Here is a 24,524-nt window from a genome sequence, read left to right on the forward strand (position 1 = left end):
CAGCTAACAGCTGGTATCCAGGTATCCATAAGAACAGCCCTTAGCCGTTGTATATTGGCCATATGCTACACCCCCTCTGGCCTTATTGCTTAAATAAACCAGGGTTAGGGTAAGGGTTGAGCCAGGGTGTGGACATAGGACAAGAGGAAAGTGTGGAGAGACATGGCGGATAACAGTCAACATGGCTCAACCCTAACTCTAACCTGTCAAATGGGGCTCCTCCTCCACCTCTGAATTCCAAATTCAACACCTGCTCATGACCAGCAGGTGGCGACATTGCCTCTCTATTTCAACAGAAGGAGGTTGAGACTCAGGGACAATTTCAACACAGACAGACAGAATATCAACATGTTCACAGGTATTTTCGCAGTTAGTTAAATCACTCAGGCAAACAAACACCACACTGGGCTCTCATAATAACTAGTGACTGTTCGTGTATGGTTAGAGGTGTGGTTCTGATATGGTGCAGTCGGTTACTGTGGCCTCCTCCTTATCATCCTCCTGTCCAGCAGTAGAGGTATTCAGGGCTCAGAGGCAGACTTCTCCATATCCAACCTGCCTGTCTCTTTATGGAACTCATGTGTCTCGTAAAATCCTCCGTTCTGGACAGTTTCTCCTCTTCTCTCTCTCTCTCCCTTCCTCTGTTCCCCATGCAGGTCTGAGCCTCAATGACTGATTCTACGGACAGGAACAGTAAAACCCAGAGAGGAATTTCCTATAACCAGACCACGGTGCACACCGTGGGATAGAACATAGTGTACTGAATACTGAGCTGAGTGTCTACCTGTACATGCATACAGTGCACATGCTTTGACTATGACTAGGGCCCGAAAAACTGTGGCCACCAACTAAATGGGATTTACTGTACATGAATCTTGTTCTTGAGTGAAATGTTGCCGTCGACCAAAGCTGTGTCTATGCTACAGACAGTAAGGTTGACATGACAAGGTCGTGGGAACAGTGCAGTAGTTTAGGTTAGTGATACAATTGAAATAACAGCAATACACGGCCAAAACCTTACACCATAGTCGTTTCAAACCCTGTAACCATAACAGAGATGATAGCAGGAGATATGGCCAAATCAAACAAACAAACTGCAGAGTGAATGAAAACACAGATTTGTAGCACCACCATTGCAGTTAGATGAAAGGCCAGGTTCAGCTCAGAGCCAGATGAGTGTAGTCTGATCTGTGTGTAACAGGGCCAGTCTGCTATCTGCTACAACAGTATCTACAGGTTCACAGGCTGACTGTCTCAGGGGAACACTGTCCTCCATCATCTCTGTCCTGACCTGCTTCTTACAAAGAATCAAATGGCAAATGATTGTGACAGTGTGTGTGTGCGCTCTTGCATGTGTGTATGAGTGTGTATGTACATGTGTTGAGTGTGTCTGGTAGTGACAGTGATCTGACATCATAGCAACTGACAGCCCTCCTGGGTATACTTGCGATCATGGAAAAACACAAACACCAGCCTGCATGCACACAAGCGCACACACACACAACGTCATTTCAGACAGCTGTAAGATTCCTTTATTCCCTGGGCTGCCCATAAACCACATGTTATTTTTAAATTACAAAAATCATCCTTTTTTAACAATACAATAAACATTGGTTTGTGAGTTTTATCTCTGTACTGCAAACAGCAATATCTGTCTTCCACATGTTGCAGTCTCAGGTCGTCCAGTCTCTGTCTCTCTCTCACATCGTCCCTGCATGTTGTGGGTGTTCAGGTCCCACCAGTCCTTCTCTCTGAGTCTCTTCAAGGTCTCTCTCTGACTGTGTGTGTGTGTGTGTGTGTGTGTGTGTGTGTGTGTGTGTGTGTGTGTGTGTGTGTGTGTGTGTGTCAGACTGTAGAGCGCATGGGGAATAAATACATCTGAGGTCCTGGGCCCACTTCCTCAGTGCACAGACCACTCCGCCCTTCACCAGGTATCCAATGGGATTCACATCTCAGCCTGCTAATATGCTAGTAGACAGCAGATATCCAATGAGAAAAAGCACTGAGCAGAATAGTTGACTGTGTATCCAGTTGGATGTGTGTGTGTGTGTGTGTGTGTGTGTGTGTGTGTGTGTGTGTGTGTGTGTGTGTGCAAAAGCACGTCTACAAGTCTCTCTCTCTTCCTTCTCAGAGTTCATCTCGTGTGGAGCGGGCGGCAGGCGGAGGTGAGTCTCCCGTCACACTGTTCTGAGCCACGGTGTGGATGCGGCCTTGCTGCTCTGTCTTCCTGGCATGCTGGTGCAGGCGGTCCCAGTCGGTGGCGGTGGCCTCATCGTCCCAGATGGTGGAGGTCTCCGTGTCACTCACGTAGCCCGGCTCGCCCGTGTAGTGGGTGGGGTACAGGAGGAGGGGCTCCACAGAGAAGGCCTTCAGGTCCCGAGGCTCAAAGTGAGACATGAAGTCGGAACTGACGGAGAGAAGGGGAAAGAGAGGAGGGTTCATTGACACATCAGAGAGTATCACACATAGAAGGAGGGAGGAAGAAATAGTCATCTGTCATCAAAGTGCATTTCGTGCACCATGCAGAATGATACAGGGGCACAGAAAGGAGAGGCTCATATATGGTAATTCAGCACCACCTGGTCAAATTTAATCATGGAAGCTGGCAGAGACACAGAGTAATAGACGGAGTATTCCAGTATCTTGAAAAGACACTTTAACATGTCATCATTAAAATATAGAACTAAGAACAGACATAGCCCTTGGTTCACTCCAGACCTGACTGCCCTTGACCAGCACAAGAACACCCTGCGGCATACTGCACTAGCTTCGAATAGTCCCGCGATATGCAACTTTTCAGGGAAGTCAGGAACCAATACACACAGTCATACAGGAAAGCAAAGGCTAGCTTTTTCAAACATACATTTTCATCCTGCAGCACTAATTCCAAAAAGTTTTGGGACACTGTAAAGTCCATGGAGAATATGAGTACCTCCTCCCAGCTGCCCACTGCACTGAGGCTAGGAAACACTGTCACCACCGATAAAACCACGATAATCGAGAATTTCAATAAGCATTTCTCTACTGCTGGCCATGCTTTCCACCTGGCTACCCCAGCCCCGGCCAACAGCTCTGCACCCACCGCAGCAACTGGCCCAAGCCCCCCCCCACACTTCTCCTTCACCCAAATCCAGAAGTCTGAAAGAGCTACAAAATCTGGATCCCTACAAATCAGCTGGGCTAGACAATCTGGACCCTCTCTTCCTAAAATTATCCACCGCCATTGTTGCAACCCCTATTACTAGTCTGTTCAACCTCTATTTCCTATCATCTGAGATTCCTAAAGATTGGATAGCGGCCACGGTCATCCCCCTCTTCAAAGGGGGAGAAACTCTAGACCCAAACTGTTACAGACCTATATCCATCCTGCCCTGCCTTTCTAAAGTCTTCGAAAGCCAAGTGAACAAACAGATCACCAACCATTTCAAATCCCACCGTACCTTCTCCGCTATGCAATCTGGTTTCCGAGCTGGTCACGGGTGCACCTCAGCCACACTCAAGGTCCTAAACGATATCATAACCGCCATCGATAAAAGACAGTACTGTGCAGCCATCTTCATCGACCTGGCCAAGGATTTTGACTCTGTCAATCACCGTATTCTTATCGGCAGACTCAACAGCCTTGGTTTCTCTAATGACTGCCTCGCCTGGTTCACTAACTACTTCTCAGATAGAGTTCAGTGTGTCAAATCGGAGGGCCTGTTGTCCGGACCTCTGGCAGTCTATGGGGGGGCCACAGAGTTCAATTCTCGGGCCGACTCTTTTCTCTGTATACATCAATGCTGCGGGTCATTATTTGATCCACCTCTACACAGACGGCACCATTCTGTATACATCTGGCCCTTCTTTGGACACTGTGTTAACTAACCTCCAAACAAGCTTCAACACCATACAACACTCCTTCCGTGGCCTCCAACTGCTCTTAAATGCTAGTAAAACGAAATGCATGCTCTTCAACCGATCGCTGCCCGCACCCGCCCGCCCGACTAGCATCACTACTCTGGACGGTTCTGACTTAGAATATGTGGACAACTATAAATACCTAGGTGTCTGGCTAGACTGTAAAATCTCCTTCCAGACTCACATTAAGCATCTCCAATCCAAAGTTAAATCTAGAATCAACTTCCTATTTCGCAACAAAGCCTCCTTCACTCCTGCTGTCAAACACACCCTCGTAAAACTGACTATCCTACCGATCCTCGACTTTGGCGATGTAATTTACAAATTAGCCTCCAACACTCTACTCAGAAATTTGGATGCAGTCTATCACAGTGCCATCTGTTTTGTCACCAAAGCCCCATATACTACCCACCACTGCGACCTGTATGCTCCTGTTGGCTGGTCCTCGCTTCATATTCGTCGCCAAACCCACTGGCTCCAGGTCATCTATAAGCCTTTGCTAGGTATAGCTCCGCCTTGTCTCAGCTCACTGGTCACCATAGCAACACCAGCCCCCCTGCAGCACACTCTCCAGCAGGTATATTTCACTGGTCACTCCCAAAGCCAACACCTCTTTGGCCGCCTTTCCTTCCAGTTCTATGCTGCCAATGACTGGAACGAATTGCAAAAATCACTGAAGTTGGAGACTTATATCTCCCTCACTAATGTTAAGCATCAGCTGTCAGAGCAGCTTACCGATCGCTGCAGCTGTACACAGCCCATCTGTAAATAGCCCATCCAACTACCTCATCCCCATACTGTTATTTATTTTGCTCCTTTGCACCCAAGTATCTCTACTTGTACACTCATCTTCTGCACATCTATCACTCCAGTGTTTAATTGCTATATTGTAATTATTTTGCAACTATGGCCTATTTATTGCCTTACCTCCCTTATCCTACCTCATTTGCACACACTGTATATAGACTTTTTTTCTATTATATTATTGACTGTATGTTTGTTTATTTCATGTGTAACTCTGTGTTGTTGCTTGTGTCGCACTGCTTTGCTTTATCTTGGCCAGGTCGCAGTTGTAAATTAGAACTTGTTCTCAACTGGCCTACCTGATTAAATAAAGGTAAAAAATAAAATTAAAATAATAATAAATCTAAGTGAGTCAGAGAGTGGCAGGGGTGCAGAGAGGGGAGAGAAGTGACACGTCCACTTCAATCAGTCAGGCCCTGTCAGCCAGAGGTCAGCTGGTGGAGGTCAGCCCCCCTGTCAGCCAGAGGTCAGCTGGTGGAGGTCAGCCCCCCCTGTCAGCCAGAGGTCAGCTGGTGGAGGTCAGCCCCCCCTGTCAGCCAGAGGTCAGCTGGTGGAGGTCAGCCCCCCCTGTCAGCCAGAGGTCAGCTAGTGGAGGTCAGCCCCCCCCTGTCAGCCAGAGGTCAGCTGGTGGAGGTCAGCCCCCCTGTCAGCCAGAGGTCAGCTAGTGGAGGTCAGCCCCCCCTGTCAGCCAGAGGTCAGCTAGTGGAGGTCAGCCCCCCCTGTCAGCCAGAGGTCAGCTGGTGGAGGTCAGCCCCCCTGTCAGCCAGAGATCAGCTGGTGGAGGTCAGCCCCCCTGTCAGCCAGAGGTCAGCTGGTGGAGGTCAGCCCCCCCTGTCAGCCAGAGGTCAGCTGGTGGAGGTCAGCCCCCCCTGTGGCCATTTGAGTGTCAGCACTCAAGGAGAGTGTAACCTAATGCCTGAATTTCTGGCCAGGGAGGTGAACCCTGAGAGAGACTTAGTCTGAGTGTTTAATTCTCCCAGCGTCAGCACAGAGCAGGCAGAGGAGAGGAGAAACTGCAGGGCATCCCTAACCCACTTTCACGCTCATTCACTCTCTCCAGACTTAGCTCTCTCTTTCTCGCTCTCAGATACTCACATATTGAAATTTCCCACACATATTACACAACCAACGTTTACCAACTACACACATTGCTGACTGTGTGTTTACATAGCACTCCTTCTCTTTCCCTCTCCTGTGCTCTCTCTCACACACACACAAACACACGCTGTGGTCTGTATTTACATAGTAATTCATACTCACACTCAGACACGCACGCACACGGATACACAGACACACAGACGGATACACACACACACACCCTATAGAGAGGTCAGTAGTGCTGAGAGATTAATTAGCTGCACCATTAAGAGCATCTTGACTGGCTGCATCACCACTTGGTATGGCAACTGCTTGGCATCCGACCGCAAGGCGCTACAGAGGGTAGTGCATACGGTCCAGTACATCACTGGGGCCTAACTCCCTGCCATTCAGGACCTCTATATCAGGCGATGTCAGAGGAAGGCCCTAGCAATTGTCAAAGACTCCAGCCACCCAAGACACAGACTGTTCTCTCTGCTACCTCACAGCAAGCGGTACCGATGCACCAAGTCTGGAACCAACAGGACTCTGAACAGCTTCTATCCCCAAGACATAAGTTAACCAAATTGCTACCCGGACTATCTGCATTGACATATGTGATGACCCTTTTGATTCATCACATACGCTGCTGCTACTGTTTATTATCTATCCTGTTGCCTAATCACTTTACCCCTACCTATATGTACAGTACATAGCTACCTCAATTACCTCATACCACTGCACATCGACTCGGTACTGGTACCTTGTGTATATAGCCAAGTTATCATTCATTACTCATTGTGTATTTATTCGTTGTGTTATTATTTTTTATATATTTTTCTCTCTACATCGTTGGGATGGGCCCTGTTTACGAAGCATGTGACAAATAAAAGTAGATTTTAATTAATTGAATTTTATTTCACACACAGACACACAGACACACAGACACACAGACACACAGACACACAGACACACAGACACACAGACACACACACACACACACACACAGTCTCTCCCTGTCCATCTCTCCCCACCCCCATGCTCAGCTCTGGATCAATGGGAATCCTGTCCCTCTCACCAGTAGCGGGAATAACCATTCCGGACCCACATTCCTCCGAGAGCCAGAGTGAGGGAAAGAGAGAGGGAGAGGAAGAGAGACGGGAAGAGAGGGGAGGACAGAGGGGAGGACAGAGGGGAAAATGCAAAGAGGAGTAGGAAGAGTGAGGGAAAAAAGGGGCAGGGGAGCAAGGAGAGGCAGAGGGCAGGGTGTCAGAGACAGAGATGGGGCTAAGAGGGGGAGAGAGGGGTAGAGCAGGATTTCCCCAGGAGGAAGCAGACAGATAGGGAACCATTGTGTGTCCTACGAGGGACACCTTACCCATTGATCCCTGGGAACTTTCCATGGCCTATGGGAAAGGGACCCACTCCATACAAGAGAGAGAGGGGGAGACAGATGAATAGAGAGCGAGAGAGAGGAAGAGAAAATGAGGAGGCAAGAGAGAGATGGCATGGGGAAAGGTGTTGAAGAGAATGAGTGAGGGAGAAAGAAGAGGAAGACAGGGACATGCTGGTGTACCTCTAAAACAGCACTCACCATACCATAGAGTCTATATGGAGGCTATATAGACACATGTATTTTTGCCTATGTATGCATTACTGTGCGTCACACTTCATTTTTGTTCTGATTGGTCGTCTAGTCTGTTTCTAGTCTCTGTGTTTGTCTGTCTGACATTGACTGTAACTCTGTCTGCATCCTCTCCGTGTTTGTTTCTGCACTCCTCTGCATACAATGTAAATGCTGTTATAAATGTAGATGCTAAAATAAGTCTGTCCTTCATGCAGATGGTATCTCAATACGAGTCTGTTTGTCTTTCTGTCTCTAGCAGTCTTTCTATGCACTTCCCTGTCCCTCTGTCTGTCCCCGTCGGTTCTCCTGTCCGTTCCCTGTCTGTCCGTCCCCCTGTCTGACCCCCTATCTGTCCCCATCTGTGTCAGTGCAGTCAGCCAGTCACTTACTTGGGGTGTTTGTTGAACATGACAGGGAAGAACTCATCGACAGGTAGCATCTTGCTGAAGGCCTGAGCAGCCAGCAGCTTCCTGGCACCCTGCGCTGACAGGGCATAGCCCAGCGTCCAATAAGAGTAGTCAGCCTCCACAAGGTTATTAACCCCTTCCACCGAACGCTCCGGCTGGCGCACCTGCATACGCTTGCGCCCAACATAGCTGCAGGAGAGAGAGAGAGAACGATAGATGGAATGAATTATACATAAGCCCAACATTTAGAATTACACATCATAACAATGCTACTTGTAGACTTATTTCTTACATGAGATCCCAGTCCAGCTGGGCCTTCTCTACTTCCTCTATGATGGTCATCATTCGCCTCTTAAACCTGGGCTCAAAGCGCACGTCATCCTCCAGCACCAGCACCTTGGAAAGACCATGCTCCGCCATCTGACAACAGCACAGAGAATAGGTCTGAGGTCACAAATCCGCAAGAGGACACAACCACTGAGAGGATAGGGGATCTGCATCCATCCATCTATCGTAAGGATAGTATGGTTAGTTCAGCGTACCTGTACCCAGGTGGAGTGGTGGCTGAGGAAGCAGCCTATCTCTCCTCTGGTTAAAACACGGCCAGAGTACGGGTCCTTATAACCTGGAATCATCTCTATACCCAACGCCTGCAGCTGAGAAGAGTTCAGAGCCCTGAGAGAGAGAGAAGGAGAGTGAGAGAGAGAAAGAGAGGGATTGTGATCGATGAACAGAGAACTCATTTAAACCATAGTGTCCCATGCAGCTATGCAATCTTGTGTGTGTGTGTGTGTGTGTGTGTGTGTGTGTGTGTGTGTGTGTGTGTGTGTGTGTGTGTGTGTGTGTGTGTGAGAGAGAGACCTACTTGCCATCCACTGCGTCAGTGATGGTGGCCTGCAGACCCAGAGAGGCCATTGTGCTCAACATCCGCTGTCTCCTGTCCAGACGACGTTTCAGATTGATCAGGAATATCTGAAACGAATGGAGGGAAGGAAGGGGGAGAGAGGGAGTGAGCAATCAGGAGGAAGAGGGGGAGTAATCAGAGTAGGAAAGTAGAGTTGGGAAAAAGGGGAGAGACAGGGGGGTAATGGATGAAGGAACAGGAAGTAAGAGCAGGAAAGGGAGGGTGAGAAATAAATGTCACATCAATATAAATAGTTCCTCTAAACCAGGGGTGGGCAATAAATTAGGCTCGAGGGCCACATTGGGATCTCAGAATTAAGTGAAGGGATGCAGAGAATATTTTCAGACCGATTTGTTTTGCAAAAGCAATTTGTGGGCCAGAAAAAAGGTCAGTTATTTGAAAACTTGTAGTTCCATTATCATTTCTACATACTTTCTATCTGGTTTCAGACGTTCAAGAGTGGCCTGGTGTCACGTCTACACCCATTCCTCCCCTCCGGCGCTCAACATCACTGGTTTACTAACCACCGGTCCTGGCAACCATCATTACGCACACCTGGCATCAATCATTACGCATACCTGCGCTTCATCATGAGGAACACCTGGACTGCATTACCTCACTCATTACCTCCCCTTTATCTGGCACTCCCTTAGGTTCATTCCCCAGGCAGTATTCACTGTGTTTCATGTCCATATGCTACTCTTGTTTCTTGTATTGTTCTGTTTATTATTAAACACACCACTTGCACTTGGTTCCCGACTCCCAGTGTCTATGTTACACTTGGGTCGTTTTTTTTTAACCCCAAATAATTCCCCCACAAATGTGTGTCTATATATACTTAAACCTCCCCGGGCCAGATTGAATGGTCTCGCGGGCCGGGTCTGTATATTGCCCACCCCTGCTCTAAACAGTCAGGGCCAGTGTCTTACTGTACCTCATCAAAGCCCATCTTGTCCTGCGGCATCTCGGGATTGTACAGGTACTCTGAGGGTGCTATGTTGTGATCAACTGTAGAAACAGAGAAGTTAGAGTTAATACAGCAGAGTGGGATCAGAGAGAGTATTTCCTCTAGGGTCAAACTGGTTTATTTACCATTCTCATGAGCAGAGAGAAATGCTAAGGGAGGAAGGAAAGAGAACTAGAGTTAGCAGAGAGGAAGAGGCGAAGCGAGAGGGTTTAGTCTGCCCATGACAATAAGACCACGAAGTGAGGAATTGTGGTCAGTGTCAAATTTGGTCAACAAAAAATGCAATTGCTAATTTCCTACTTGAGGCTTATTTGATAGAATAGATGTTTTGTGATGGTTAGGTTATGAATGTTCTGTTTGTCTGTTGCCAGTTTGTCTTGTCAAGCTTACCAGCGTGTTTTCCGAGTTCCTGTTTTTCCTAGTCCACCCGGTTTTGACCTCTTGCCTGTCCTGACACTGAGCCCGCCTGCCTAACCATTCTGCCTGCCCCTGACCACAAGCCTGCCTGCCGCCCTGTACCGTTTGGACTCGGACCTGGTTATGACCTTTTGCATGTGCTCGACCTGCCCCTTGTTGCTCAATAAATATCAGAGACTCGAACCACCTGCCTCCTGTGTCTGCATCTGGGTCTCGCCTTGCGTTGTTATAGTACAAACTGGCCCTGACTGACCCAGCAGATGCAGACCAGCTCCATCACGTTGTCTCCCTGCAGGGAGCTACCATCAAAAAACATGAGGAGCTTCTCCTCATTGAATCCCCTCACGTCCCTGTTGTGTTGGGACTTTCTTGGCTCCAAAAGCACAATCCCGTTATTGACTGAACCACGGGTTCAATCCTGGGTTGGAGCCCGTTCTGTCACTCCCACTGTCTTAAAGCGGAGCAACCGCCCCCGAGACGTCCACCTCGGGGTTTAAGTAAAGCCTCGGATTTCTCTACTGTTCCCACAGAGTACCATGATCTCCTGGAGGTATTCAACAAGTTTCGTGCTACCTCTCCACATCGTCCCTATGATTGTGCCATTGACCTCCTCCCGGACACCACACCGCCTCGAGGTCGGCTATATTCCCTATCCGGCCCTGAGACCAAGGCCATGGAAGAGTACATTGAGGACTCTCTGGCTGCTGGGAGCATTCGTCCTTCTGCATCACCTGCCAGCGCAGGATTTTTCTTTGTGGAAAAGGACAAGACCCTGCGTCCATGCAACGACTACCGGGGCCTCAATGACATCACAATTAAGAATCGTTACCCCCTGCCACTCCTCTCCTCTGCTTTCGAACCTCTCCAGGGGGCTACCATCTTTCCAAGTTGGACCTTCGGAATATCTACCATCTCGTTCAGATACGTGAGGGGGACGAGTTAAAGATGCTTTTCAACACGGCCAGTGGACACTATGAGTATCTGGTCATGCCATTTGGGCTCACCAACGCTCCCGCTGTTTTCCAGGCCCTGGTCAACAATGGGATCCGTGACATGCTGAATCGTTTTGTGTTTGTCTACCTCGTCGACATCCTTGTTTTCTCCCGGTCTGCCCAAGAACACGTCCGACAAGTCCTCCAGCACCTCCTGGAGAACCAGTTGTTTGTGAAAGCTGAGAAGTGCAAGTTTCACCGCTCTACTATCTCCTTTCTGGGATACGTCATCGCTAAAGGAAATGTCCAGATGGATCCTGAAAAAGTGAGAGTGGTGGTGCATTGGCCCCAACCCACGTCCAGAGTGCAACTGCAACGTTTCCTGGGGTTTGCTAATTTCTACCGCCGCTTCATCCGGGTCTACAGCACACTGGCGGCTCCCCTCTCTACACTCACTTCTCCCAAGGTACCGTTCACATGGTCCCCAGCGGTTGACAGGGCTTTGTGGATCTTAAGCATTGGTTCACTACTGCCTCATCCTCGTCCATCCGGACCTGTCCCGTCAGTTTGTGGTTGAGGTCGATGCTTCTGATGTTGGAGTGGGGGCCATCCTGTCCCAGCAATCTGCCCAGGACCAAAAGCTCCATCCCTGTGCTTTCCTGTCCCATCGTCTCAACTCCGCTGAGAGAAACTACGACGTAGGTAACTACGAACTTCTGGCGGTCAAGATGGCGCTGGAGGAGTGGAGGCACTGGCTGGAAGGTGCGGAACATCCATTTTGGTTTGGACCGATCATAAGAATTTGGAATATCTCCGCACAGCCAAGCGCCTTAACTCTAGGCAGGCCCGTTGGGCTCTGTTATTCACCAGGTTCAACTTCACCATCTCATACCGCCCAGGGTCTAAGAATGTGAAGCCAGATGCTCTCTCTCGCCTGTACAGTTCCGCTGCCACACCATCGGACCCTGGAGGGGGCCTGGCTAACCGGATGTTTGTCACTGATTCGGCCCGGTACCAGGTCCTGGAATGGGCTCATTCCTCCAGGCTTACCTGTCCTCATGGCTCCTGTCAAACACTGGCCTTCCTCTGACAACGCTTCTGGTGGCCCACTATGGTTCCTGATGCCTCTGCCTTTGTCACTGCATGCACAGTATGTGCCCAGAATAAGACTCCACAGAAAGCTCCGCTGGTCCTCCTTCAACCACTGCCCGTTCCTCATCGCCCCTCGTTCCATATTTCTCTGGATTTTGTCACTGGGCTTCCTCCGTCTGATGGCAACACCGTCATCCTGACAGTAGTGGATCGGTTTTCCAAAGCCACCCATTTCATTCCTCTCCCCAAACTACCCTCAGCTCATGGTGCAGCACATCTTCCGGATCCATGGACTCCCAGTGGACATGATCTCCGACCGGGATCCTCAGTTCTCTTCCCGGTTCTGGAAGGGGTTCTGCACCCTTATTGGTTTGTCGGCCAGCCTGTCCTCCAGATTTCATCCCCAGTCCAACGGCCAGTCGGAGCGAGCGAACCATGACCTGGAAACGACCCTACGGTGCCTCGTCTCAACCAACCCCACTACCTGGAGCCAACAACTGATCTGGGTGGAGTATGCCCGGGAACACTCTTCCCTGCTTGGCCAGTGGACTCACCCCATGGAGCACTCGAAAGGGGAATCAGCCCCCGCTCTTCCCGGAGCAAGAACAGGAAGTCAACATACCCTTGGCCCAGGTGTTTGTCCGCTGGAAAAGAGCCTGGGCGGCTCTTCTCAAGGCCAACTCCAGGTATCGTCGACAAGCGGACCACTGCTGGACGCCGGCTCCCCGTTATCGTCTTGGGCAAAGGGTATGGCTATCAACATGGGACTTGCCCCTCCGGGTGGAGTCCCACAAACTGTCCCCCCGTTTCATTGGTCCCTTCCCCATCTTTAGAGTCCTTAGTCCCACTGCTGTTTGTCTTCTGTTACCCTGTACCCTCCGTATACACCCTACTTTTCATATGTTCAGGATTAAGCCCTTGTCTCACAGCCCTTTATCTTCTGTTTCCATGCCCACCCCCCCTCCCCGTGTCTTCGATGGCCATCTGGCGTACACGGTGAGAAGCCTCCTGAGTGTTCGACCACGGGGCAGGGGTTTCCAGTGCCTGGTTCACTGGGAGGGTTATGGCCCGGAGGAGAGGTGCTGGGTCCCCGCTAAGGACATCCTGGACCCGGCTCTCATCGCCAGCACCCTGGTCAACCAGGTAGGACGCCAGGTGGTGCCCCTGGGGGGGGGGGGGGGGGGGGGGGGGGGGGGGGGGTACTGTCACACCCTGATCTGTTTCACCTGTCCTTGTGATTGTCTCCACCCCCCTCCAGGTGTCACCCATCTTCCCTATTACCCTCAGTGTATTTATACCTGTGTTCTCTGTTTGTCTGTTGCCAGTTCGTCTTGTCTTGTCAAGTCAACCAGCGTGTTTTCCGAGTTCCTGTTTTTCCTAGTCTGTTTTTTCTAGTCCTTCCGGTTTTGACCTCTTGCCTGCCCTGACACTGAGCTTGCCTGCCTGACCATTCTGTCTGCCTCTGACCTCAAGCCTGCCTGCCACCCTTTACCGTTTGCACTCTGACCTGGTTATGAACTCTTGTCTGTCCTCGACCTGCCTCCTGCCTGCCCCTTGTTGCTCAATAAATATCAGAGACTCAAACCATCTGCCTCCTGTGTCTGTATCTGGGTCTCGCCCTGTGTCGTTATAACGAATGCAGTCATATAAATGGACGCAAGTGGCATTTCGTCAACTTGATAAAACAACTTCATATTGGAGTTGTGGCTGTTTACAAGTGTATCTGCTCTCTAATAGACTAGAATGGTCTCGCCTCTTCCCGCCATCTTTGAGGACATGTATTTCCATTGTTAGAGTGGTCACTCGACTATCTTGTCAATATAATAGATAATCTTTGGAGTTAGTAAAGCACTGCAGCAGGCCTGAGAGAGAAAGAAGTAGTGATGGGCTATAGATACTTAAACTATTAACTGCAATTCCGGTGATAAGCGTCAGGGTTAAGGATAGGTTTTGGCTTAAGGGTTAGGGTTAAGTTCAGGGTTAAGGCTTGGGTCAGTGTTAGTGGACCATCTGTAGGGGACTGTGTTATTTAGAGAGGTGTGTGTGTGTGTGTCATAGGTGTGTGTGCTTACTCATGGCCTCAGCGATGGTGTGTGTGAAGCTCTCCTTCTCGTCGTCAACATTCTGCGAGGCCTTCAGAGGAACCGGCAGGAAGCCATAGTGCTCTCTGTTACACACGTACATCTGCACATCTGGAAACAAACACAGTCACACAGAGTTCATCAACAACACACTGATACACACAAACACCTGGACATCTGGAAACAGACACTGCTATACACAAACACTACCATGATTGTATCGGCGAAGTGCATGCTGGGAGACAGCCTACAGACTCGAACAGCTAAGCATACACAATGTCTCATATAACCACAGTATTTAAAGGAAGATACAGTAAGCACAAGGATATACAACTGACGGAATATATACAATAATGTTCTGGCCTTGTGATTTGAAGCAATCCAGAGCAATTTTTTGGGAGAGGCTGGTGATCCTCTGTGGCCGAATCACGCTCTCTGTTGTAGTGTTTTGAAGGATTGTATTTGTTTTTGTGTAGACAGGAGTAGTTGTATGGTTTTGGCGAGTTCAATTCGGTTTACTTTGGCTTCCGCAGGCCTATTGGACACCTATGGTTTTGTGTATAAGTAACTTAGCCACTTTAGTGTACATACATACCATGTCTATACATACCGTGTCTACATATTCATTCAATAACATGTACCATTTGTGGGTATTAGGACCTAAGAACTCGATGTCTGACAGGTTCAATCACTCATGATCAGTATTATTCTGTGGTCACTAGTCATCATCATATTCCTGTAGCATTTCAGATGGATACAGTTAGTATTGTCTCGGTTATTATCTATGCTTAGAATACATCAATGGTTGTATTGAATTGTTTAATGCCCTAACCAATGGAAGAAACACTTAAAGAACATGGCCGTGTGTGTGTCAATGTGTGCGTGCGTATGGGAGAGAGAGACAGTGAGATGTGAGTGTGTGTGTGAGAGTTGTGTGCCTGCGTATGAGAGAGAGAGACAGTGAGATGTGAGTGTGTGTGTGAGAGTTGTGTGCCTGCGTATGGGAGAGAGAGACAGTGAGATGTGAGTGTGTGTGTGAGAGTTGTGTGCGTGCGTATGGGAGAGAGAGACAGTCAGATGTGAGTGTGTGTGTGAGAGTTGTGTGCGTGCGTATGAGAGAGAGAGACAGTGAGATGTGAGTGTGTGTGTGAGAGTTGTGTGCGTGCGTATGAGAGAGAGAGACAGTGAGATGTGAGTGTGTGTGTGAGAGTTGTGTGCGTGCGTATGAGAGAGAGAGACAGTGAGATGTGAGTGTGTGACATTACTGTGTTTTTAGTACGTGTTTGTGCATTCCTGTTATGTGTGTAATAGTTCTGCTTGTACTCTACCAATCATTAGCCAGAACAATTAAATCAAATCAAATGTTATTGGTCACATACACGTGTTTGTGGGTGTAGCGAAATTATTGTATAATTACACACATTCAGTCAAGTAATTAAGTCACACATCTGGTGTCAATTACCCAGCCTGCCTTGTTTCCCTCATTTAAACACCTGATCGGTTATTTTGTAAAACATGCCTTCAGCACAAGACATAGTACTAGAGGTTGTTTCTGAACCAGGCTATATGACTCTAAGCTTACACAGTTGGTGCGTGGGTGGGGTAGCTATAGTGTGAGGGCTATGTTTTACAACACATCCAATAACATGGACTAGGATTTTGTTTCTGAACAGGCTCATGGTGACCACACATGGCGGGGTTGAAGGGATGGGGGGCGATTGGGGTTGGGGGTGTGTGTTGAACTCTGACCTGCCTGCCGGGCAGAGAAGGAGAACACCATGATGTCATCGAAGGCCCAGCTGTAGTCAGGGTGAGGGGGGTAGAAGGCCAGCTCCCTGCTCGCGCCACGCCTCAGGTCCAGCAGGAAGGTAGAGTGCACCATGGGTACAGCGAAGCAACCCAGACGCTTCCACTCCCTGATTGGCTGGTAGTCAGGGGTACGTTTGTAGTAACCCTGGGGGAGAGATGGAGAGAAGTGGAGAGGGAGAAAGATGAAGATAGAAGGAGACAGAGAGAGAATTTAAAATGTGAAGGGCTATGAGGTCCCAAATGGTAATTAGAATTACTTTAATTGCCAAGGTGAAGAAGTGACAAAGAGACAAATGATGTGGTCTCTATTAGGCTGTTTACCTGTGGGGTGATGCCACACCAGAAGTTAGAGTAGAGAGAGCGTGACTCTAGCATGGGAGCTACCAGAGTCAGGTTCTCAGCCATGAGCAGGTTGAGAATCTTTGGGTTGGTCAGCAGGTTATCACCGTCTGCAAACTAGATACGGAGAGAGACAGAGCAGGATACCGCATAAATACACAGAATGTAATCTAACAAACATCTAGTATTGCAGGTATGCAGTCTCATGAAACCAGAGACAGAAAGCAGGAATCATCATTCACATGCAATAATGCAGCTAACTAATGTTACACTGAAATGTAACACATGCAATCTCATAGGTATATTATGAACTCAGTCTCACCAGTATGTAATCTGCCCAGCGTTCCCGTGCTGCCTTAAGAGCAGCCTGCCTCAGTTTCATCACATGGTTGAAGCGGGACGGAGGCCAGTGCTTGGGCCCCCACTCATCAGTATAGGACCTGAGGACAGGACAAAGAGCTTTACTTTCAGTGTCTCATATTCACCATGCACTGATGAGCAGTGAACTCCAAAGATGTATAAAATGAAAGAATGTGAACCAGACTAGATGGTGGTGAGATGCCCTGAGTCTGGGGAGGGGAGGTTGGCTGGGAGGGGGTAAAGTAGACTTACTTGGGCTCCTCCATGGGTCTCCACTCCACATAGTGGTACTGGTCCTGAGCCTGCTTCAGCCACTCCCTCAGCATGGCTGTGCTGTTGTCCACACTGTGGTCTGTCGCTGCCCTGAGACACAACATATTATGGGACACTATATTAACACAACGTAATGCACAAACAAGGTAATGAAGTACCAACTCACTGTAGCCCTTTCCTGCAGTCAAATGACCAGATCACCCTCTAGTGGCCTCGTAGGTGGAGCGGTATTCATATTTTTCATTATTTAAAAAAAAACTGCAGAAAATGTGGTGTTTCTATGTCAAACAGTTTTGTTATATTTCAGGCTTGTGTAATATAAAGTGTAATATTGTGATGCAAACTTGAAATTGAATACATTTAAACTCTATATCTGACATGATACAGGTGTCTTCTTTTTTTTAAGCTCATAACCATGTGTGTGAGGTGTATACGTTTGTTTGAAAGTAGATTTGTTTAAGACTACCAAGAAACACTTTGACCCTGATTTAGCCCACTGCAGTATTAAAAAAACCATGATGAGAGTGTCTACATAACACATCAAAGTAATGTGTCGACATGATACAGCAACATAGCTGATATACTGTGTGTAGGATCAGAACACAAGCACACACACAGTGTCCTGTGTAAATCAGGTCTGGCAGACAGTTTGGAAAGCTATAAGGTGGAAAGGCTGTAAGTACAAACCACAGAGAGTAAAAAGAGCAACAAACAAACAGGCCAGAGTGTACAGTACAGTACTGCAGCTGGAACACCTCAACTCTCCTTACTGACACTGCTGCCACTGTCTGCACACCGTTTGCCTGTCCTTACACACACCTACCCAACTCGGTCACAGACTCATCCAGTCACATTCACCCTTTCTTTCTCACCCATTATATCACACTATCACTTCTACAGAGTTGTGGCCTCACAATAATAGCCTATGACCTTGAGAGGGTATCTATAGTACAACTTCAACATAATCAAGTAAATCTAACCTGCTTCCCTCTCTCTCTGCACCTAATACACTATGTGCTTAATGGAGGAAAGGTCAATAGAGAGAGAGCGAGGCCAGTGTATCTGTAGAGGTCGCAGTGCCACTGCTGGCACACACACACACTCACACACACACACACACACACACACACACACACACTGGAGTTTTCCACTGCTTGCTGTAATATTCCCGGCCATAACCTCTCCAGACAAACTCATACCCTACTATGTTGGAGTGCAGACAGACCAGAGATAGCAGTGTATAAACACACATTTTACAAAACCGCTGCTAACTGTCCACCGTGAGATAACACTATAAACAGAATTCATTACACACACCCAGTTCAGAATTAACAATATTGACATCTGTGACACACACACACACACAGCTCCAAAGAGAGAGAGAGAGAGAGAGAGAGAGAGAGAGAGAGAGAGAGAGAGAGAGAGAGAGAGAGAGAGAGAGAGAGAGAGAGAGAGGAGAGAGAGAGAGAGATCTCAGCAGACAGTTGTGACTTCATATTAACAGCTAGACACTAACAGATTTCCAGACAGACAGCGCCAGTCCAGCTGGAGAGAACGTAGGCCTGAAGGACCACAGGGGCAATCATGGGGTTAATAACAGCCCTTTCACAATGTGTGTCCCAGTGTGTGTGTTCGTTCATGTTTGAGCCTGTGTAAGGAGGTATACAGTGCCTTCAGAAAGTATTCATTTCCACATTTTATTGTGTTACAAAGTGGGATTAAAATCACTAGAAAAATGTAAATATTTGTACAAAAATTATTAAAAATAAAACACTAATATATCTTGATTAGTTAAGTACTCAATACGTGTTAGAATCTCCTTTGGCAGTGATTACAGCTGTGAGTCTTTCTGGGTAAGTCTCTAAGAGCTTTGCACACTTGGATTGTACAATATTTGCACATTATACTTAAAAAAATTATTCAAGATTTGTCAAGTTGGTTGACAGTCATTTTCAAGTCTTGTCATAGATTTTCAAGTCGATTTAAGTCAAAACTGTAACTAGGCCACTCAGGAACATTCATCTTGGTAAGCAACTCCAGTGTATAGTTGGCCTAGTGTTTTAGGTTATTGTCCTGCTGAAATGTGAATTTGTCTCCCAGTATCTGTTGGAAAGCAGAGTGAAACATGTTTTCCTCTAGGATTTTGCCTGTGCTTAGCTCTAATCCATGTATTTTTATCCTATAAACTCCCTAGTCCTTGCCGATGAGAAACATACCCATAACATGATGCAGCCACCACAATTGAAAATATGAAAAGTGGTATTCAGTGATGTGTTGTGTTGAAATGTGCCCCAAATATAATGCTTTGGATTCAGGAAATATAGTGAATTGCTTTTCTACATTTGTTGCAGTTTTACTTTAGTGCCTTATTGCAAACAGGATGCATGTTTTGGAATATTTTTATTCTGTACAGGCTTCTTTTCACTCTGTCTATTAGGTTAGTATTGTTAGTATTGTGGAGTAACTACATGTTGTTGATCCATCCTCAGTTTTCTCCTATCATAGCCATTAATCTCTGTAACTGTTTTAATGTCTCCATTGGCCTCATGTTGAAATACCTGAGCGTTTTCCTTCCTCTCCGGCAACTGAGTTAGGAAGGACGCCTGTATCTTTGTAGTGACTGGGTGTATTGATATATCATCCAAAGTATAATAAAATAACTTCACCATGCTCAAAGAGATATTCAATGTTTGCTTTTTATTTTTACCGATCTACCAATAGGTGCCCTTCTTTGCGAGGCCACCCTGGTCTTTGTGGTTGAATCTGTGTTTGAAATTCACTGCTCAACTGAAGGACCTTACAGATAATTGTATGTGTGGGGTACAGAGATGAGGTAGTCATTCAAAAATCATGTTAAACACTATTATTGCACACAGAGTGAGTCAATGCAACTTATTATATGACTTGTTAAGCACATTTTTAAGCACACAGCCATAACAAAGGGGTTGAAAACTTATTGACTCAAGACATTTCAGCTTTTCATTTTTTATTAATTTGTAAAAATGTAATAAAAATAATAATTCCACTTTGACATTATTGTGTGAAGGCCTGGGACAAAAGAATCCAGGCTGTACAACACAACAAAATGTGGAAAAAGTCAAGGTGTATGAATACTTTCTGAAGGCATTCAGACCCTTCGCTATGAGACTCAAAATTGAGCTCAGGTGCATCTTGTTTCCATTGATCATCCTTGAGATGTTTACAACTTGATTGGAGTCCACCTGTGGTAAATTCAAAATATTGGACATGATTTGGAAAGACACACACCTGTCTATATAAGGTCCCACAGTTGACAGTGCATGTCAGAGCAAAAACCAAGACATGAGGTTGAAGGAATTGTCCTTAGACCTCTGAGACAGGATTGTGTGTGTTTTTGCTTTGTCATTATGGGGCATTGTGTGTAGATTGACGAGGGGAAAAAATTATTTAATACATTTTAGAATAAGGATGTAACGTAACAAATGTCGGAAAAGTCAATGGGTCTGAATACTTTCCGAATGCACTGTACATGCTTTATGGTAACGTCAGCAGTGGTTTACGTGTGGTTGAAAAACACCTGCCTTGGAGGTAATGAGTGGATGTGCACGTGCACTGTCTATTACATGTTTTTACAACCACAAAATTGCTGCAGGAAATACATATGTTGGTACATGACTTTTTCAAATGAAAGACATAGCTCTAGGATTTGAATAGGCGTGGATCTGTGAAAAGGTCCAAAACAGAGGAGCTTCGATATGTTCTGTATATGAGGATGAGTGTATGTGCAGGTGTGTGTGTGTGTGTTTTGCGAGTGAGCATTCTGGAGCATGTGTTTGAATTTCATTACTTTGTTCCCTTGTCGTATTCCTTATACGAGTCTGTGAGGTCACAGTGACAAATATGTCAGAAGGATTGTATCTCATACCTTAGGAAAAAAGTAAACCTATTTAGTAAATTCCTCACCACGCTCATTAAAACATAAACACAAACAAACAGATGACCACAAACAAACAGATGACCACACTAAGGTTTGGTTTCCACATTCCCCACTAAAATGTTAACACAATTCTAGGAGGAGCCTATTCAACCATGTAGCAGTTGAAGGTTTCTGACTGATCTTCATTCTCCACTAAGCCCCTCTGAGCCTTAACACACAGCTCACAGGGGGGGGGGGGGGGGGCTGTACAGGCAGAGGATACACAGCCTGAGATGTCGATCTTTCACTTTTGTGTCTCTTCCTACAGTTTTTTTGAGGTGAATCTCCATCATTCCATCTCCTCTCTCTATCATTCCATCTCCTATTCCACACATGCATGTCCTGTTTCCGGGAGGATCTATCCTTTCCAGGCCTCTCAATTTCCTCTCCCCAGCCAGGGAGTGTACAGAGCAGCAGCTTGAGTCCCTGTGTGTCCCCTGTCTCCCAGGCTGCCTGGTCATCCCCACATCCCCCTAACCACACTCACATGCACTGCAGCCAAGCCTGGAAGTCAATGGCAATGATGTGTGAAAGGAAAAAATGAATGTGCTTGTGGGATACTGTGTATATCTTAAAGTGTATTCATAAGTGCACATAGTGCCCGTGTCTTAGCGCTTCTGTGAATGTGTGTGTACTGTACATGTGAGAGAGAGTGTTGAAATGGCATCTCCTGCTAAGTTTTGTAGGTGTTTAACCCTTTACACTAGTGGGAATTGGCCTATATGGATAGGGATAAATATACATGTTTCTGACAGAAGAAATATGAAAAGCATATGCAGAAGCATGGTAGAAATTACAAGAGAACAGTTTGGAGATTATAGGAAAATTATTAGACCAAAGTTGAGGAGAGTTCACCTGACACAAGACTGAATACAAACATTACACTGTTGATTTATATGTGCATTTTACATTTACTGTACTTTTCACCGTATTTGTTGATAACAAAATCTGAAAATACTCTGGATACATTCAGTAACATGATAAGAATATTCCTGGAAAATGTGAGGTAGGTGAAAAGTAAGGGGGGAAAATGACAAGGGTTTGAGTGAGAGGACTAACGGGTGTCTCCAAGTGGTCACAAACCTCTCCATAGTGTGCACAGTTCCTAAGTAATTTCACTGCACTTTTATGACTCAAAGAAGAGTCTTCAACTATAAGGTGCTTTTATGAGCTCTCCTAGCTGTGCTTTTGAGGAACTAGAGGAAGCACACTTGTAGTTGTTTTGAACACAACACTGTCCCCGCCATCACACAATTATGGTTGTTGTTTATGCAATCCAAAAACGGCCATTTTAAATCTCAGTCTGGGTCAGGTGGGCATAATTTCAAAGCTTGTTCTATTGCCAACATGACTAGCTACGTTTTAAATATGATGTTACAGTGTTAGGCTCTCACAGGGCAATTCAAAGAAGCAGATCGTAATTTTGGTGCACATAGAAAGGATTCCTGAGTTCATTCAGGTGCGTGTTCCACGGCAAATGTTCTTCACAATAGATAAACATAGGCTCATTCTGTTCAGAACAGCCCAGGGTATGACGCCATGTCATCACACATATTGATCATAAACGTTGACGTTGTATATGACATGAGTTTTATGATATGGAAATGTGAAGTCCTCTTAACTTAGAGCATTTTCCTCACTCAGACAACAAAACATTTGCAAAAGTTGCCCAATTAGTTGGAGGGATGGGGGCAACTTCTTGTCGCAAGGAGTGATCAAGTTCAAAACGGCCGTCAGTCAAAACCCATACAGAGCTGTGAAGCGCAGAGCCATTTATAGCATTTTACTGTACAGCTTCTCAGTGCCCAAATCTGCCATTTTCAACCCGTATACAAGTACGAGTATAAAGGGTTAACAATTCAGGCTTTGAGGGTTTGGACTGAACACTGGTCCCCCCTCCTTCTTTTCACTCATCTCTCACTTTATTCATTCACGCTGCCCTCTTGGAAGTTTCCAGTAACTCTCCAGCTCATTATCTTCAGGCCCGGAGCACTGCATCTCTGCTTTCTTTCTTTATGATATGCATCTGGACAACACATGCTCCTAGGTTTCACCTACACATCTTTCTCTCTCTCCATCCCTCTCTCCTTTATCTACGGGTCCCACCTGGACTGGCTATGCCATCATCAGTGAGGAAGGTGTGATTAGCTGACAGTGACAGTGATCAATGGGAGGGGTCAGAAGGGTCACACCTGGTCCAAAAACACTCAACAAACCCTTCAGTGAAAGTAACAAGGCCTAAAATCCTTCTAATATATCTGGATTGGACATGCCCTCATACTTTAACTAGTGTTAACAGATATGCATCACTCTGTCTAAATTGTGTGTGTGTGTGTGTGTGTGTGTGTGTGTGTGTGTGTGTGTGTGTGTGTGTGTGTGTGTGTGTGTGTGTGTGTGAGAGAGAGTATTAAGTCTGCAGTAGCCCCCATCCCCTTCCCAGGCTGACGTGGCTGAGGCAATGCATGCTGGCCTGGCAGGGAAGGGGGGGGGGGGGGGGGGGGGTGAGAGTTACTAGCCGAATTCCTCAGAACATTCACAGTCAACACACGGCAGAATGTCCCATGCTCCTCCCCCTTAGAGCCTATACAGCACCTCATCCTCACACACATGACTTATCCATACACACTCTCAGTCAGGCCAAACAAGGTAACTTGCAAATATAATGTCAGAAGAATCTCTGTGTTCTTGCCCTCTGGGCTACCCACGCATACTTTTTACACACTTTCATCCATAAATTCACACTGTCGATTTCTACACACATTAAATGCCTTGCTCCCTAACATGCAATTTCTCACACTTAGTCACCCACATGAAATAAACAGACAGCTTTGAAATACACACTGAGTGTACAAAAAATTAGGAACACCTTCCTAATATTGAGTTGCACCCTCCCCTTTTGCCCTCAGAACAGCCTCAATTCATCAGGGCATGGACTCTGCAAAGATTCAAACGCGTTCCCCAGGGAGGCTGGCCCATGTTGACTCCAATGCCTCCCACAGTTGTGTCAAGTTGGCTGGATGTTCTTTGGGTGGTGGACCATTCTTGATACACAATGGGAACTGTTGAGTGTGAAAAACCCAGCAGCATTGCAGTTATTGACACAAACCGGTGCACCTGGCACCTACTACCATACCCCGTTCAAAGGCACTCTTTTGTCTTGTCCATTCACCCTCTGAATCGATGTCTCAATTCTCTCAAGGCTTAAAAGTCCTTCTTTAACCTGTTTCATCCGCTTCATATGCACAGATTGAAGTGGATTTAATAAGTGACATCAATAAGGGACCATAGCTTTCACCTGTATTCACCTGGTCAGTCTATGTCATGGAAAGAGCAGGTGTTCCTTAATGTCTTGTACACTCAGTATATATTGTCACTATCACTCTCAAGCATAAACGCTCTCATCCATCTTAATATGCTCTCTGAAAACCCTAACCTCTGACTCACTGCACATCTAGATGATTAACCTACTCAGTCATGTCTAGATCATTTCAAACTGATAGTAAATTATACAATCACAATCACTTTGTTTATAAGGGAAAATAAGAAAGACAGATCGACTGAGAGAAAAAGAGAGAGAGAG

General features: G+C 46.7%; 1 protein-coding gene across 1 annotated transcript in view; it reads right to left on the reverse strand.

Moving 5' to 3' along the window:
- Nucleotides 1-1,520: 1,520 nt before the first annotated feature.
- The window catches only part of LOC120054809 (procollagen galactosyltransferase 2-like), a 37,871-nt gene continuing 14,867 nt past the window's right edge, over nucleotides 1,521-24,524 (reverse strand). The window contains exons 2-12 of the mRNA XM_039002452.1: nucleotides 16,969-17,079; nucleotides 16,679-16,796; nucleotides 16,339-16,473; nucleotides 15,958-16,162; nucleotides 14,200-14,319; nucleotides 9,654-9,727; nucleotides 8,681-8,787; nucleotides 8,358-8,490; nucleotides 8,108-8,235; nucleotides 7,798-8,004; nucleotides 1,521-2,407 (exon numbers count right to left, since the gene is read on the reverse strand). Coding sequence (XP_038858380.1) covers nucleotides 2,128-2,407; nucleotides 7,798-8,004; nucleotides 8,108-8,235; nucleotides 8,358-8,490; nucleotides 8,681-8,787; nucleotides 9,654-9,727; nucleotides 14,200-14,319; nucleotides 15,958-16,162; nucleotides 16,339-16,473; nucleotides 16,679-16,796; nucleotides 16,969-17,079 — 1,618 coding nt within the window. The 3' untranslated portion in view covers nucleotides 1,521-2,127. The remainder of the gene's footprint in view (nucleotides 2,408-7,797; nucleotides 8,005-8,107; nucleotides 8,236-8,357; nucleotides 8,491-8,680; nucleotides 8,788-9,653; nucleotides 9,728-14,199; nucleotides 14,320-15,957; nucleotides 16,163-16,338; nucleotides 16,474-16,678; nucleotides 16,797-16,968; nucleotides 17,080-24,524) is intronic.

Source organism: Salvelinus namaycush, chromosome 10 (assembly GCF_016432855.1).
Source record: "Salvelinus namaycush isolate Seneca chromosome 10, SaNama_1.0, whole genome shotgun sequence".
Lineage (NCBI taxonomy): Eukaryota > Metazoa > Chordata > Actinopteri > Salmoniformes > Salmonidae > Salvelinus > Salvelinus namaycush.